At 43.4% G+C, this 18,299-nt stretch overlaps 1 protein-coding gene across 1 annotated transcript; it reads right to left on the bottom strand.

Moving 5' to 3' along the window:
- Nucleotides 1-3,975: 3,975 nt before the first annotated feature.
- Nucleotides 3,976-16,979, bottom strand: DIEXF (digestive organ expansion factor homolog (zebrafish); the record flags this gene model as incomplete). The annotated part of the gene is made up of 12 exons (XM_009874491.1): nucleotides 3,976-4,506; nucleotides 5,299-5,544; nucleotides 5,923-6,035; nucleotides 6,648-6,830; nucleotides 8,089-8,291; nucleotides 10,307-10,526; nucleotides 11,250-11,660; nucleotides 12,973-13,061; nucleotides 15,172-15,378; nucleotides 15,902-15,910; nucleotides 16,141-16,366; nucleotides 16,940-16,979. Coding segments are annotated over 12 exons (2,194 nt in total), but the record flags the coding sequence as incomplete, so codon positions are not given.
- Nucleotides 16,980-18,299: the final 1,320 nt, after the last annotated feature.

Here is an 18,299-nt window from a genome sequence, read left to right as displayed (position 1 = left end):
TAGAGGCTTTTGCTCCAGTGAGCAGCCTCATCACTTTCTTTAGAAGCCTCCAATGAAGGAACTTCTCAAAGACCTTGTAGATGTCCAGATAAATTGTGTTAACTGCTTCCCACTTATTCATCTTATGCTCATCACTCGGTACAAAAGCGATGCAGCTTTTCCTGCTTTGATTAAAAAAAATGCATTATTAAAGCTAAATATTCATTCTTTACTGATCTATTAATTAAACGGCAACGAAGGATTGGCTTTTGAAACCTGACACCCAGGGCAAGTAAGTAGCATGGAGATTGCTTCTTACCCAGAAATAACAAGGTACTGTCAACATTTTTCTTCAGTTAAGGCCCCTCCTACCAAATTCCCTTTTTGTAGGAGCGTAAAGGAGGGGCTAGTAATAGACCTTAGAGCATCCTGATGGACCTCTGGTTTAGCAATTCTGGCAACATCTCTTTAGAATTATGCCAGTATCAGTGGGGAGAGTTTGACCCAGGAAACGTAACATCAGGTGCAGCGGGTAAGACTTTAGTGTGGTTTTGCTGTTTTGTCTGAAAGACTGAGGCCAAACTTCTGCTTCCAGTTGCAGCTACATAATTATGTTGTCAACTGCTCCAAGGTTACCACCCTATTTTTGTCCGCTGACTTGTTGTTTCTCTGTACCTTGATCTCTTTCTTACCGTTTGCTGAAAACTCCTGCATCTCTCTTATATAATCACATATTTATTTCTGAAGTACCACTCAATGTTGTGACCATTTCAACATCTCCGTTCCAGGTAACTAATTTATAGTACGAGCAAAATGCCTATCAGCTGTTTGTCTATCCAAGAGTTGGTGGTCTCAGGCCCAGCCACAGCCCACCTGGTAAAACAAGCAATCCCCCCCACCAAGAGCAGCTGAAGCTCATGGTTAATCAAAATGTAACCAGCCCTGTGCTAATTAATTACCATTCACTGTCAAGCTCAGCACAGAGGATGAGATTTAAAGCCACAGAGGCTGATCTAGTGTGATCTGCTGTGGGCAAAAGCATCCTGTGGAACAGGAAAAGAGCAAGCTACAGCAATACATGCATGTTGTAAACCCCATGCTGCGTTTTGCTGTCAGGCTTCTCGTCTTCCTGCCCTCCCTGTCTGGGGTTGTTGCACAGCACAATTCAGGCAGCGTCGGTGCTTACTTGCCTACCAGCAGCACCTTCTCTGCGAGATGAAGGGTCACCTGGCACCTCTGGGAACGGGAAAAGAGGAAGCCTCAGCCCAGCGACCTTCCCCAGGGCCTCTGGTGCAGGACCTCTGGGAGCTCTCTGAAGAGACGGAGCCCTCTCAGCCCTGCTTCTCTTGCCATAGCCCCTCGTGCATCCCCATATGCTTTTATGGATGGGCTTTCGGAACACATACCTCACTCCCCCAAAAGCCCCACTCAAAATGCTTCATCAGACACACTTGTCTACCAAGTCCAAAAAAACCCCCAAACCCAGGAAGTAATTCCTGGGGCTGAGGCTGTGGGAGCATGATTAACACAGAGCTGAAATGTCCCGTCAGCTTGTGACAGCACAGCTGTAAAATAATTGTTAATTCTGCTGTTGTTAACAAGAATGCTCCAGTTTCCGTCTCACGTGATTCATCCCGTGTCTCCCAATGACTGCTGCAAAAACCAACAACCTGCCTCCTTACAGGAGACATCTCCCTGGCTCCAGAGACAAACTGTCCTTAAGTCACCTTTCCATCACTCCTCCACATTAACATGGTCAGCAGCAAAGGCTGGCTCCTATCCTACAAACACATTTTCATTTAAAAAACCCAAGAAACCCCCCAAAACACAGAAAGAACACAACATCACCCTTCTGCCATCTTTGAAAGGAGCAACAAAGCGTAACAAACCTCTTATCCTGATTAGGTTTTACTGGTGAAAAAAGAAGCCATTACAACATGAGCTCATTAGAACAACCTTCTACAAGCAGGTATATCTTTCTCTTGGTCATTAATTACTAGGATTTCCTGAGAGATGGGAGACACTGAATAGAAATTCTTGTTTAACATCTTAATCCTGGCTTATTTTTACCCTTGGGGTTGAATTCCCAAAAGCTAGCTGCTAATGCTGCAGCAGTACTGCATGTCAGCAGCCCGTGCCTGGAAAACCACCAGCCTGACGCTGGTCACTTGACTCTCATGCTGCACTACGATGTCTTTCAAAACTAAGAATATAGGATTAGTTTTGAGTACTCTCAGATTCTCTTGAAATATCACCAAAAAAGGGTTCTTAAAAAAATTATCAACCGCTTAAAGGTATGGTACTGATGCCAAAATGAACAGGGGGTTTCCTCAGGACAAGTAGTTACTCATCACTGGTGCATTGGTGTGGAGAAGATGCAAAAAACTTGCCAGGCCAAGATTGCATGCTGTCAAATAAAACAGGCAAAATATTGTATTTGGTAACAGCTGTTCTTATTACATTTGTGTCGGATTTGAAAGTTTTTTCAAGTGTTGAACAATTAAAAAAAAAAAAAAGACACAAACCCCAGATGTATATATTCCCTTTCTAAAATTGACTAAGAGCATCCACAAGAATGTGTTAGTTTGGCTGCCTCTCTGAAAGATTGTCAGGATGGGCTCTTTAGTGACTCATTCGGAGCCAGCGGTTGCCTGAGCAAGCAAAGAGTTGGCATCCAGGATGCATCAAACCCTGGCCTCGGCACTCACCATCGTCTGGGAACTCGCTGTCCTTAGAGCCACGCCTGGACAAACGTCTGGCTTTGCTGTTAACTTCAGAGGGGGCAAAAAGCCCCCTCGTTTAGTTAAGGTTCTGGCACAAAACCTTTGCTGCTCCTTTAAGCAGGAGCTGCACTGCTTCACATTATCTGCCTAAGTGGGTGTCCCACTTTAGCTTCCTCAGAGGTCAGCCATTCATCTCCACTAAGTACATCCGGTGTAGAAAGAAAATGACTTAATCCTATTTCGTGCTGCTTGCTTTCACATCCACAAATCTCCTACATCAAGCCTAGGCCATACAGGAAAAATCTTTGTTTGCCACTCCTGCTGTACAGCAGACAGATGTTCTGTGGCTGGCTCTTGTGTGCTACAGCAGAGGTACGCAAAATCAATATAAATTCTACTTAAAAGCAAGAAACTGCATGGATTTGCACATCTGCTAAATGATTTCAGGACTTCAGTTCTCAGAGCCTCTGAGAAATACAAAAATCAAGAATATGATTTAAAAATGGCTAAAATCATGTGCCTCCTTTACTCAGGTTTATTTCCCTTGGTTATATTTACTGAAGCCTCCCAGATAAGAACTCCCTCCTAAGCTTAGCACAGGATGGGTGTTTCCTTCTTGCATCTGGACTCACCTGCCCCTCTGCCAAACAGTGCTCCTAGTACAAGCTTACAAAATCCAACCTCTCTACTTTTAGCTCCTTTTAAATTAGGCTTACCTTCCTGGCAAGGGAAGAAAAGAAACAAGAGGCAGCACCATGACACTCCCACGCGGTTCATAAGCAACAATTAAGAGGAAGAAAATAAACACACGAGCAAAGCTCGACCCGTAGTGTGAGACACGAGACCGCCCAGCTCTGTACTCCAAGGCAGGCCCAGGCTTGTATGCCCGCCAACTTCAATTCTCTCTTCCTTCGGAAAAAAGAACTTACCCCTGCTAAAACTGACCAGCCAAAGGGGCTGTTGTGAATAGGAAGCAAAGATATTTAGGTCGCTCCAGGAAAAAATGCAAACCCATAGCTCCTACCCTAGATGATTAACAAATTCTCACAAGCGTCAAGCAGAAGCAAGTTCAACTCTCATTCAGCAATAACGCTTGTGTTGAAGAGGCTTCGCCCACGCCTCCCTTACGCAGGGCTCACAGACCAGGGACGGCATTAAATACTTGGGCACATTTCTTCCCCTAGATTAAAGGAAAAAAGTTGCCTTTGATAAAAGGTGGCAAGTTTGCTATGTCTCAAAATGAAGCACTCCAGTCAAAAGTTATTTACGACAGCATCAATCTTTACCGACCAGTGAGTTTTTCAACGTACAGGAATAGTTCTGGATTGATTTTGTTTCTATACAGAAGGTACCTCCTCTACTCTCGCTTTCTTGTATGACATCCTTTGTTTCTTGTTGGACAGAGTACTGAAATATAAAATTTAATACTAAATGAACGAATTCAACAGCATATTTAATAGAAAGTAGTACAGTTTAATACTTTTTAAAAAAGCAACATCAGAAAGTGCATTGGGAGCAAAATGCAGGTCCATCCAATCGCTGAGTCTGCAATATCACTTATTCATTTTCCCCTGTAATGAAGAGGTGCACATTTTTCTTGGACTGTAGCATCTGAGCTGTGCGATCTATGCCAACCACTGCAGCCAGTTTCTGAGCATCATACTTGGAGTAGAGCACAGTACAGGTCCAGGTAGCATCCACTCCGTTGTCTGTGGCCTTCATCATATTACAAATCTCGCTGTAGAAATGGGAGTATGTTGGTAGCTCATAGAAAATGAGGTTCCTAATGCCTTTGATCACATACCTGTAGTAGGAAAAGACAACAAAAAAAGTAACCTTGTTGCCAATTTTTACAGAATGTGCATGTTAAAACATCAATCCTGTATCAGTTTGGCCAATTTCCATTCAACTTCAACGCGTGTCAGTTTTAGCTCAACTCTAGAAACCCCGTGTCGTAGACTGAAGACTAAACATAGACGTGGAATTTAAGGGAGGGAATTTCTAACACTGCGGGATACGATGACTTCCTCTGAAGCACAGGCCACCACCAATCTCTGCAGCATTCAAACTCTTCCGTTGGATTTTAAGGCGCTGAATCCTGATCAGACCTGAGCCTTTTCTATTTGCCAGAACATCTTCTTCTATTAGAGAAAACTGTTCCATTAGGAACTTCTAAACAGCTCCAGTCAGGACACAGCAAATTTTCCAGGTGGCCTCAGCTTGCTGTATTGCATTATTGAACCAATTACACATCCTCTCCCAGAATTTTATGTAATTGTTGTGGCACAGATGAATACAAATAGAAGGCACAACAAATCGCATTTTGCAGGCTATATCATCCTGTCCAGACATCAGAGGAACTTGGCAGCACTTATGTTCCTAAACAAAGCCCTGTGCATACCAAAGTATTTGAGTCTCTGCAAGGGACAGCTGACAACATGCAAAAATTCTAAAGTAAACTGAAAAGCTGTTACTTCAAAGAAGTCCTCAGTCCATCAGATTCGAAAAATGATATAGCTCACCTATGATTAAGGTCAGACCCTACTTCCAAAGCAGCAGACATGCAACTCAGAGGAAAACTTGGTCCACAATTTACCTTTTGTAGAAGTGGAAGCGCTCAGTGAACAATAAGAACTGCTTCTCGCCCTTGAGGAAGAACCGTCTTGCTCTGCAGACACCAGCCTTTTTGGTGTATTCACAAATGTGAGTAAAATTCAGATCCTCTTTCTTGAAGTAATTTCGAAGACGCACGTAGTCAAAATACGATGGAACATAAATGAGCGTGTGTGACATGATGGCATCACGGTACTCGGGCAAAACTTTGTCGATGAAAAACTGAAACCTCAGTTAAGAAAACAAATGCGTTTTAACCAAAGTTAACATTTAACTTTCCAATACTGATATAACCTCAAACAGGAATATCATCAGACAACAGAAGATTTTGACTACATTTTTCCTTCTTTTTCTACACGTGTAAAAGATAAAAGGCTTCATCAGTACTACACTGTTATGCTACAGACTGGTATTCCTTTCCCAGAATTTATTCTCCCATGCTTTTCACAAGGAGCTGAGCATCCCCCTCCCCCTGTGCAGAGCCCAGCCTGCATCTGAAGACTAACGAAGGCATCCTTCTGTGGTAAAAGTACGTTGCAATCTGCAGGAATCAAATTTGAAATTGCCGTCTTTAAGGCACAGCAAAATAGTCTGGAGCACAGAGTACCTCGTGTCTATTACAGAAGTTGAATTTTCAGCTTCTAGCCTCCGAAAAACATGAGGAAGCTGGACCACAACGTGGCTAATGGAGCCGCTGAGGGGTATGTTGCGGACGGCCACCTGCAAGAAGAAAGGAGGGCGTTGAGGGAAGCAGCGTTTCAAAGGCAGCCACGCTCCAGCCAGCTTTCTGCCCCTCCCTCACACCTGCAAGCAGTGCACAAGGCTCTTCTTATGCAAGCTCCAGTACATAACCACATTCACGTATACACATTCCAGCTCTGTTACATCTACATGACCACTGCTTATGCCCTGAATTCCATATATTTGACACGGACAAGTCAGGTTCTTACTTTACCTGTTTCTTTCAAAGTATAAGTTTGCGCTGCTTACACAGTCGGGAGGGGAAGAGGAAACAGGCAAATGCTCCTTTAACTAATGCTCCAATAACTTGTGTGTCAAATTAAGAAAAAACAAAATCTGATTTCTGAAGTGAAACAGCTGCCCATGAAAGGAAAGGATCAAGTAAGTAATGGTGCAAGAAGAGTAGCTTGTCATGCCTTTGGCACAGCAGGCAGCATCACGGAGAGTCAGTACAGTAACGGAAGGGATTGGCCCACCGATCCTTTCTGCAGCTGAGTTACAGAAATTCTGCACATTTTGGGTTGTCTGTTCCTCTCTTCCTCCCTGACGTCACTGTTTAAAAGAAGGCTTTCAGCCCACCTGTGAACTCACCTGCCCTGTGTAATTGAAGCAGTGTTTGTTGAAGACAGAGTTAATCTGGGGATCCTGAAGAGCGCTGAACAGCAGCGTCTGGCGGTAGTACTTGGACCAGTTATTGAGGTTCAGCATTCGCACTCGGGAAAAGTCCACCCCATGGGAATCCAGAGGCAGCAGGTTAATGTGCTTCATCAGGTGCTGCACAGAGAGACGGAAACACGTCGCTACTGACTGACGTCCCTGCACCCAGACTGCAAGAGCCTTAACTGGAGCGAGAAAGATGGGAAGGGACAAGCGAGACTGCACAGAATATAAAACAGTAGTGATCTCCCAAGACACAACTGTCTGGAATATATTGACCACAGCAAGAGTAATTTAGTTGATTTCCTGTCACAGCACTGAAAGCTACCCTCTCTTTAGTGACCAGTAACACTAACCTTTGCTTCCAGTCTTCTCCCACAGAGCAAGTATAATAGATTTATTTGTCTGTATTAAAAGTCAAGGAGCCCGAGGTTTCTGAGCTAAAAGAAGCCCAAGTGCGGTTTCCATCAGAAAGAATTCAGGAAGAATTTTGGTGGCAGTGAAGAAACTCACCTCATTCTGTCCTCACTGAATGATGCCTAGGAGTGGCATTGCTGCTGCCGCATGGTGGGCAGTGGCTCCCAAAGGAAAATACAGCAAATGGGCTCCAGGACTCACTCCTTGGGTATCACACAGGCCTGTGTGTCTTTCCCAGGACTCCCCAGGATACAAGACACCTTCTGGGCTCATTCGAAAGGCACAGTAACATCATGATGTCAAAATGCGAGGCCCAGGCACCTCAAAGGTGTTTCCGTGTGGGAAAAGAACTCCAACCTTTCAGTCCTGAAAACTTTTATCAACCAAAAGCCATGAAGCATGGGTACTGCTGCACACCAGCCACAACCCAAGAGCTCTACTTTCACTACATGTACCAGGAAATCTTCATACCATTTAACTTTGGGCGTGACTAATGCTTAGTATCTCTGCAGTCAGTGGAGACAAGCACCAGCTCCTATCGCTTTCTGGAGGAACCTGAACTAGGTTGTACAGATTCCTCGCACGGCTGCAATCTGACTAGAGACACTGGGCAGTCAGACAGCTGGCATATTTTCTGCCAGATGTGATTAAAACAACCATTATTATCTCATCCTGCAAGATAATTAAAACTGTCCAAAAAAATATCTCTGGTGAAATATGCCACTAAAGCACGAAATACTAAGATTTCTAGAGAACAGGTGCTGAATACTACTAAAATCTGTAGAATGAATATTCTTAGCATAAGAAAAATATCAGGGTTGAGGGAGGAAAAGGAACAAGCATACGTGTCTGGAATCAAGACAGTAAAAATAGCAATACTGCTCGCTGCCAGAACTAAGTTACATCAGACTAACAAGACACAGTACAACACAGAAGCTAATACATACGGAAAACGCACCAGAACGTGTTCCCAGTTCTGCATCAGGTAGATATCTGCTTGATCAATTATGAGAATTTCTATTGACGATAGAAAATCAAAATCTCTCTTCTTCTCCCCCTCTGCGCCAATAATAGTCCTCATACCCAGGGGAGAGGCAATGATGATATCCGATGAGTAAAATGGTGCGTACAGTCTCACGCTCTTTTGAAGAATTGCAACACCTGTCCGACAACAACCAACAGCATTTTTAGTTAAGGTTAGTTAGCAACCCTGTTCTTCCAGCAGGCTCTGTAACTTCCTACATCTTCCCTCCCTTTACACATAGTGATGATTATAGCTGGACAAAACCAATCTGCTTGGAACAATTCCTTCCCTGAAAAGTGCTTACCCACCCCACCCCCATTCGATGAGCACTTGGCAGATTTTCATGAAGTTCAGCAAACCTTTTCAGTGCTACTTTTTTCCCCAGATCTTCCATAGCCTGTGCAAGACTTTTTAACTGAAACACTTTTTTTTTTCTTTTGCCATTTTCTGCTAAAAAGGAGGATGAGGGGGCTGAAGAACTTAAGGAAAAAAAAAGAAAAAGCAGAAATGATTAACTACTTTCTCCCTAAATCCCACACCTCGGTCTCCACTGTTATGTATTACAGTAACTGTTACCTCAACGTGTCACAAAAAATTCAGCGTGGACTTCTTGACTATAAACTACCGTTATTCTTAGGGCCAGGAGAGTTGTACTAGAACACAAACGAAAAAGTTCTTTGTGTGACGATATCTAAAAGGACAACCAGTCGTGCACCTTCCCTGGCATCGTTTCTCATGCCCTGTGTTGCGGTGTACACAATGAATGAGCTTAACCTCTCACGTTAAAAGAAAGAAAAAGCAAGGAATCAAAGGTGTTTTGTTGCCCATGTCGTAACTACATGGCAATATCGCTAAGACCCACAGTTTGCTGATCTTAAAAATCCAGGTAGTCCGAACTGTATTTAAACTACCCGCTACAGCCTGCCCAGCAAAGATGTCCCTTCAACTTCGCTCCCTCTCCTGTGTGCATCCAGCTACCACGGGCACAGCTGAGGGCACTTGCAAGAATCGCACATGGATATTAATAGGGACTCCTCCTGCTATCTATTTCAACCCAGTGATAAAAATGGAAAGAAAAAGAACGGCACAATTGGTCGAATTTCCAGGAAGAAGATATCACTTGTCACAGCACATACACAGTTTAACAACATCAAGTTTTTTTTCTGTTTAAAAATGTGAAAGGGCTGTTTTAGTAAAGCATAACAAATGTGCTGTAAATGAGATTTTTGTGCAGAAGTAACAGAGTGTGAGGCACAGTAAGAAAGAACAATTTTTCTGCTTCTATGATTTGCTTCTGCAAGTAACAGCATTGAAAGTTTCTTTAAGCATTTCTTCACACCTAGTAAGTGGATCAAGCAGACTGTGGTATGGGAGAGGACTGAAAATCATTATGCTACTGAAAGTAAGATGCTCTCAGCTAGAAAGATACTCACTGGGGAAAGAAGAAAGACTGAGTGGGACCTGCTTGCATCTTCCACTGTATCATTAAATCTCTTGGGATGCCAATTTATCTTTCAAGGGGCAATAATTTCAAAAGCCTCTGATCTGCCAAGTTAGAGAAGCTGCCTACTCACCGTGGCAGCTCCAGAAACCAAGCCACTAGCTAATTCTCTGCACACCAAGTTACTAAAACAGTATGAGATTACAATATTATGAAATAGTTTAAAATTCGCTGGCTACCCCTTTGCTTTCACGAAAACTACAGGCAGCACAGCAGAAAACTGCTTTGCTCAGTACTGAGTTTTAATTTTGTGCCACCCATAAATGATTACGAGAGACATTATGAATAGGCTAATTAAACCCAAAAGTATTTTTTAATAACATGAAAGACTTTACTGCACAATCAAGGCTATCCTTGTTAAAATGAGGTGTGGGCAGTGCTACTACAATAAAGCAATCATTGCATTTTAAGTGATTCTGAACTTGACATGAAAATCATTACTTTTGTATTTTATCTTCCCTTTTTAAGTTCTGGCAAGGCAAGAAAGATTTTCAGAAAAATCCAAGCTGCCAGCGCAAAACCAGCATGAATACCACAGAGCCTAGAGTCTCAGCAGAACTTCCAACTCTGTTAGCTCCTCGACATTTAGAAAGAGTTTGTTACTCCTCAGTTATTTACAAGCTAAAAATCATCTATTCAGTAGATCATTACCAATTCTGAAGTGGTCATCAATGTTGCCAGCAAAGACGGCTTCATAATCTTCAGGTCTTTTCAAGTTGGGGGGCTTCTCTTCCGGGTCAGAGCCAAACTCCCCTTTGAAGCGCTTTTTATTACTTACATCGATTTTTCTTTTGTCATTCACTTCAAGGAGACTGATGAAAATATGCACAATTCGCAAAGCGCATTCCCTGAAGGGCACTATCATGAGTACCTGCGCAGATCAATAGTTACAATGGAGTAACCCATAAAATACGAATACTCACGGTTAACTCTATATTAAGTAATTTTTTTGGTTTGGATCTGCCACCAAGGGGCATCCCAACAATCCAAACAAAACAACCGTGACATGCAGCAAGGTGGGACGATGCGCTGGGATGCAACATTCTCCTGAACAGGTACTGGCCAGCAGCTCAGTTTGGTTACCCCTCTCACACCCAGGGTACCGCTACAGGCGAACTGAAAACCGAGCACATTTTCCTGGTCCCCTGAAAGCCCAAGCAAGGAAGAGCTCCCACAATACACAGAGAAGGTCAACGGCTGGCTCCTGCATGGGATATTTGTATTTTGGAGTGCTGTGCAGAGCCTAACTGGGGAGTCACCACAGAAACCAAGGACATTTGCCAGACACACAGAAACACCAAAACCCAGCCTTGACACACTTGCAGGGTAGTTGGCAGCACCGCTGGCAGGCTAGCCCTAGCTGCATCCACCTGGCTATCAACCAGAGGCTGCTGTGAATCCAGGGAGGCTTGGGTTGCCCTGGCCATGGCAGATGACCTCCTGGGATGATAAAGGGATGTGGAGAGGCAGGTGCCCAGAAACACGTCACCTGGGAGAGCAGCAACAGAAACACTTTGGCATCAACCACCAGGATGCTTACACAGCCTGACCAGACTGCCAGGGTGGGGGAACTGTGTTAGGGAACCTCTCTTACCTTGGGTCTAGTAAGCCCCTGATCCCTGTAGTCATCGCTGTCAGCCCCTGGCTTTTGGTGTCTCCGTTTGGCGTTGTTGCTGAGCACCTGGGCATTTGCCTTCAGCACGTGGTTCAAGGCGTGCAAACAGTAAGCATGCCGGATTTCCTCTCCGTTCGTTAAAGCATTTCTTTCTGGATAGAACAAGTCCCAGTACGTATTCATGATACAGAAGAGCTCTCTTTGTAACGGGGTAAAAGAGGTATCACCTGGCTTGTTCACGGAGCACAGGAATTGTTTATTCACTTTTGGCCAAGTGGATTCTAAAGGCTTGTGAAGATAAAGCTGTTTCACATCAACTTCTTTGTCTGCTTTCAAAGTTTTATGTTTCTCCAAAGTGGAAGAAAAGGTTAGTTGGCCCAGCCTTGGCCACTGGAAAAAACAACAACAAAACCCAAAGAGTTATCACATGTACCAAACTCAGTATGCTTAAAAGCACAGCATCACAGCTGGCAGTCTAATCCAAGTTCATGAAAAACAAGAAATAATCTTTTCATTATACAAGCCAAACCCCTTTTTTTCAACATGCGATCTCTTCTTGAGTCTGCCAGGGTAAATGACAGTAAACTTAAGCTCAGCAGACCTTGATGTATTTTGCAGTGATGTGTCTGTAATTGTTCTCATTTCACAGCTGAGAAAACTGAGGAAGAGGAGGATGTAATTTCTGCCTAGCAAATCAGTGGCACAAATCAGGGACAAGATGAGAACCTTGGAGTTCATCTGTGCTCACAGATCAGCCACACTGAGGTATGCACTTTGTCTAACAATTAAAAACAAAGCCTCGTTAGGGACTAAACCCAGAAATTGTGAATCAGTTGCTGAATGTCTGATTTTGAGGGCAAAAACTATCAGTCTTTTGTCATACAAGTTGTTCCTATTTCTATAAAGCAGCTACACCAAGTTAATCGGTGACATTTCATGCATTGCTTCAGGTGGCACTGGTATTTTTGGCCACCATATTCCCAAAAAGAAAAAAAAAGAAAAAAAAATTTAAAAATCACAGCTTTCTTTCTGACTGACTAACCACTGGATACCTTCCAACGAATGTCACCCAGCATATGGCTGACCAGAATGCAAGGCAACTCTCCAAAACAAAATCGGATGTGAAAAAGTTAGGAAGCAAAGGTTTACCTAAAAATGAGGATTTTGAAAACCAAAACTCTCAAGCAATAAGGTGGTTTTCTGGCACTTTAATTCACCTGCTATTTCCAGGATTAACAATCTAACTACGAAATTCCCCTTTAACAGCTTGTAAATGTGTATAGAGACACGGCCACCTTGAAGCAAGGACATGAAAGTGCACCACAAGTACTGTACAGGTTATCTTAAGCTCAGCTGCAGAGCACACTCCCAGCATCACACTGTTACCACTTGGAAACCAGTCCTGCCTCTACTCAGTGTCAAGGGTGCTAAACCTGTGGGTTTGGGGCTACAGATCAAACTCTACAGCTCTGTTTTTCAGATGTGTCGCCATATGCCTACGTAACAGCACACTTGACACTTCAACTCTCACTCAGCATTAAAAGAAGAAGAAAACACTTTAGCAACACATAAAAAAATCTTGATAATTCCAGTGCTAATGGCTAACGATAATGATCACGAATCTACTTCACTTGTACAAAAAAAAGAATCATTTTAATCCACACACCTTCAGGAACTCTGAAAGGCTACAGAACACTGTTACCTTGGTTTGACTTGAAGTTCTAGGAAGCGAACACATCTTTTCTACTTCCTTTTCTTCAAGTTCTTTGTCCATGTGCTGTTTGAATGGATCTATTTATAACAGCAACAAAAAAGTATCCTGAGACTATTATACTTAATACTGGAATCAAGTTTCAAAACGGATTTGCAAATGAGATGAACAGTTTTCATGCTGGCCAACACCATAGTTTTAACTAGTTATTTCAGAGCACTTGGAGATAAGAGAAAGTATGTCAAATTATCTCTACAAGAACAGAGAGAACAGATTTGACAGATTGCTTTAAAAAAAAGAGAAGGAAGCACTTATGGAAATAGTAGAACTTTGAATCACAAAACAAATGCTGGACAGGAAAGCAATATGTAGTAGAAAACACTTGTGGCGATTTTCTGCCTTGAGCTCTGACATATCCATCTCTTGCAGGTGAAACACACTGTCAACAGTGAAGACCCAAGGGAACCTACTGCCCTTCTTAATTTATAAACAGCTCTGCCCGTGGCTTTGCACCTTCGGCCAGTGATACGAATACGGTTTGTGATGAAGGAGAGAAAGATTAAGCGGGTTTTGGGGAAGGGAGGCAAAAATTGCCTAAAGTGAGCAAAAGTCTGACTTATCTGATCAGCATTTGTTTTTGGAAAGGAGAGGCAAGGAACTGTAAAATCGTATTATATTCAAAGGCACTGGTAGCAACAAAGTCACATGCAAAGCTTATTTTGAAAATCAAGCCCTGGATACTGCTCGCGGCACAGCGGCACTCACTGCATCAAGAAAACTAATTAGAGAGTGCTAGTGCTTGCCAGCAGATATCTAGCCCACATGCAAGTTATCCACACAAAAGTCGGTATTTCCTAATGCGTGGCACTGTTGAGAAAATCTTCGCAGCAATGTAAATGAACTGGGTAACATTTAATTGCAATACAGGTGCTCTCTCCAGTGGAGTTTTACCGATTCCAGCATTTGTCAGGTTATTAAAAAAGAGGGAGTAACGCAAAGCATTTTCAGGAATTCTAGTGACCTCGGGACCAGAGTAGGAATTCATGCCCTTTCTCCTATCTTACGTGACTCGTTTTCTGCAATAGACTATAAAGCCACCTTCAAGCTACAGGAACACACAGAAAAGTAGCGCATCATTTATAGGCTGAACAAAGCTGTCAGGATACTTAGCATGCAGTTGGAGAGCTATGGCTCTCATTAAAATGCAACATCGACAGCCAAAGTAATATTCTCATGGTAACAAGAACGAGCTGTTTTTTCTATCACATGGCCCTTTGATGCTTCCACACATCTCATGTATCAGCGAGGCTGCCTCCCAGATCTAATGTCAGCTGCTGCTCCGAGATGACAAGCCAGCATCACTAGGGATGCTACAAATGTATTTCTCTCTCTCAAACTACGCCATCTGATATTAAAACCACAGAGTATGAAATAACGAACAGAAGCTCTGCGAGTGCCAACGTGTGGCATATCGCCGAGTGATCACACACCCGTGCACACAGTTATTTGTATTACACACGGTGGGATGACTCCAGCACTGGAGCTTGGATTGCACCCATCAGCACACCACAGCATTAAGATTTTGGGCTACTCCCTTAAAAGATACCACACAGGTGCTCCGCTGGTGCCTCACACCTTCCTGATCCCCGTGCAGTCAGACTCCTCTGCGTAACCTTCAAAATGCAGAGAGCCCTGAGCATTTGTCTAAATTACTGTGGCTGCCTCAGGCTTCCCAGAATCTCACCTCTAAGTCCACTGAGTTGTGAAGGATGCCCTCACAGGTCAGCTTTGTGATTATCTCCTGTGCTGTCAGTGCCAAGAATATCTTCTGTAGTGAAGTGCAGGCTTGCGGGGCCCTTCATATTACACTAGCTTTTTTAACTACTATTAAAGCAACAGAACCAGGTAACACCGTCCGTGCACATTTCTAGTGACTGATATTTCAGACTACCGGCTCACACACAAATCCCACTTCAAGGGGACTGCAAAAAACAAAAAGGTTCAGCTACACGTCTGATCAGCATTAAGCAACGCTTATTGAACCAGCTCACACCTGAGCAATAGGGGGAATAATGCAACCTAATAACTCAGAAGTGATACAGCGTATCATTACGGTGTTTGATAATTTACACAGGTTTACAGACACTCCTCTAGAGGCAGATCCCTAAACACAAACATACTGTGTTTTACCTTCTGAAAAGGCTTGTGAAGAGTTGCCATCTCTCTTATCTGCATTGCAATCTGCACTCTCCTCTTCCATGAAATTGGTTTCCAAGCTAAATTCAGATTCGTGTTTCACATCAGTAAACTCCTCAATTACTCCATGACTTGGGTCACAAGAGGAATCTGCGCCATCAGCCTGGTCCTGGCCAAGCATCTGCTCTGCTGTGTCTGTGGCTGGTAATTGTTAGAGAGAAAAATGCGTTATATTCTCCCAGGAAAGTTACCGCCCGCAGCTACCTCCTGCCAGTTAGGTTGGTCCCTTCGAGTTACTAATTTTTTTTCTCCCAATAGTCTACCCAAAAAGATAAAAGCGAGCTTTGTATTCGACAGTAAAGAAGACTTTTGCCAGATGTCACATAATATACAACACGTGTTTCCCTAGAGAAAATGAAGGAAATAGCCTATTTGGCAAATATAAGTTTTTGTTTCCAAAGACCTCAATTAACTGAAAATAACAAGCTGGCTCCTCCTTCCTGGAATTTCTTCGCAGACTTCATGAATGAGGATGCCTCATCATAAAGAAGGAGGTTTCCTTCCAATTTACATATTTCTTCCTCTGCTGTGAGGCAAACCTTTCCCTCCCCTCGGTGGCAGCAGCCAAGCCAGATGCTGTGCGAGTGAACAGCTTGCGTCTCCCCTGAGTGGGTGAGAACCCCTGGTATGCTGCTCCATGTGGATTTCCCCTGTGCTGCCGCACAAACAACATCTGAGGAAGCAGCAGCAGGCTGTCTGCCGGGAAATGAGCACACAGCTACCCTCTCCCCTGCTAAACACTTCAGCAGCTGCTGCTCCCACCCACATAGCGGCAACGGAGCAAGTGAGTCTCCAAGCCAGACAAGTACCCAGCCAAGGAGCCATTCTACACCAAGATTCTGGCCTATTCCAAGTTTCTAACTGAAACAACACTTCCTAAAGCACAGGAAAAAGAAAAAGTACCTTCTTCCTGCTCTAGCACATGATTCTTATCTTCTTCACCTCCATCTGCTTCTTGGGTCTCCTGGGACCCTTCACTGTCCATTTCTGATTCACTTTCATCCTCCTCTTCCTCACTCTCAGACTCAGCAGAAGTCTTCAGGGTAGCCAGGAGCTTATGATATACAGAGACCTGTTCCACTTCAGTCTCCGAATCGCTTTCTGCACTCGATTTATCAGAATTCTCAGACTGGAAGTGAAAACACGAGTGTAACAGCAACAACAGCAGCACCTCTAGTTCCAACATCAGGTTTTCCCTGATTTTTTTTTCAAACATCAATATTTTATGCCAATAGTTATGCTGGACATCTCCAATTAGATTCTGAAAGCATCTTGGTAGACTTAGGCTGAAGCGCCTCACTCTGACTGAAAGAAAAGTAAAGCACTGGCAATCTGAAGAAGAGAAATCAACATTAACATATTTCTTCATTCAAAAGAGAGTGCAACACCTCGTATCTCGTGCAACACTAACATTACTAAAACAACTTAAAGCACTATTTACTTTTCATTATGCAAAAAACCCAAGAATAACTTTGTTATTTCCTTCTGCTTCTGCCCTCTCACGCTTTATATTTTTGAGCTAGACATTGTAGAGAACACTTCAAAGCCACACAAAAAATCGCATTCATTTTTTTCACTTTAATTCAGGTTTTCTAAAGGGAACAACTTAATCAGCCTGAGTAATTTGGTAACATAAAATGTTAAGTGTTCCACTTCACTGAACAACAAAGATGAAAGTAAGGAACAAATAAAAATATATTACCAGGTCACAGATTTGAGTTGCTTCTGGTCTTCCAGTTACCCTGAAAAGAAAGCACTGAAATATCTGACTCTGTCAATGATGCCATAAACAGGATGAAGAAGATGAGAGAGAGAAGGAATATGAGTTATAGAAATCTTAGAGAAGTTAAAAGAAAGTTTAAAACCAAAGCATCACACAGTTCTCACTCATAAAACAGACTCAGCACTTTGAGAGGTTCTCCTCTACATTCTGTAGGGGAACCCTAAGTGCATTATAACTGATCAAGAAACAAAATGTTTTATCTGAAGACAAGGTACTAAAAGAAATCTGAGGAATCTAACTATAAGGGTAGTTTGTATAATGAAGTTAACCAGAGCAAGAGCCTACCTCTAGCACTAAATACCAATATGAGAACTGGGAAAAAGAACACACTACAGGAAAACCCGTTCGGTCCCCATATGTTTCCCGTTCGGTCCCCATGTGTTTCCCGTTCGGTCCCCATGTGTTGCCTGATCTAGTCAAAAGGTGGTGTCCCTGGTGGCAGGGAGGCTGGATTAAAATGATCTCTAAGGTCCCTTCCAGCTTGGGCCATCCTATGATGATTCTATGAAAACCACCACTAACTACCCAGTGTTTGGACTGCAATTCCACAAACAAGACAAAGTACAAGCTGTGCTTAAACTAACCTCAACTTTTTCAAAAAGATTTCGAGCCTTGAGTGGGACAGGGCATCACTGGAGAGGGTGAGGCACAAGACACTGTTCCTGGGCAGGCCAGGACTCTGCCTTCCATCCCATGCAACACAATGAGAAGGGTCCCAGGCCATGCACAAATAACAGAGCTTAATGCTACTGCATGCTACTAAAAGCATATCATAGAGTTGGTGAATCATTTAAGTTAAAAAAGACCCTTAGGATCACTGATCCTGAGTGTTACTCTAGTACATATAATACTAACCTGAACAGGTATCCTAACAGTGTCTTCCTCAATGGCTTCTAACTCTAAGACTTTACAGCAGCACCAAATCACACAGCATTTGGACCAAGCAGCTCATTCCTCACAAGTTTACACCGGGGTCCAAACGTATGGTCCCCTTTTTGACAGACGGGCATCCTGCTGAGCAAGACATCAACTCTTATCACACAAGACCTCCGGTGCTGTACTTTCGCAGCCCTTCCGAGATCAGGAAGAGGCACGGAACAGGCCGGACGAGGTCAGAACAGGAGCCTACTCCTCCCCTTTCCCGCTTCTCACGGCAGGCTCCGGGCCGCACAAGCCTTTGCGACGTTTGCTGTGAGGAAATTTGACTCCGGGCTTTCTGCTTTAACTTCTCCTTTCGAGATTTCAAGCTCACGAGCAGCAGTGCAGAGCACGACCCCTC

Source organism: Apaloderma vittatum, unplaced genomic scaffold, assembly GCF_000703405.1.
Source record: "Apaloderma vittatum isolate BGI_N311 unplaced genomic scaffold, ASM70340v1 scaffold29648, whole genome shotgun sequence".
Taxonomy (NCBI): domain Eukaryota; kingdom Metazoa; phylum Chordata; class Aves; order Trogoniformes; family Trogonidae; genus Apaloderma; species Apaloderma vittatum.
This window is presented reverse-complemented; position numbering and strand designations above follow the sequence as displayed.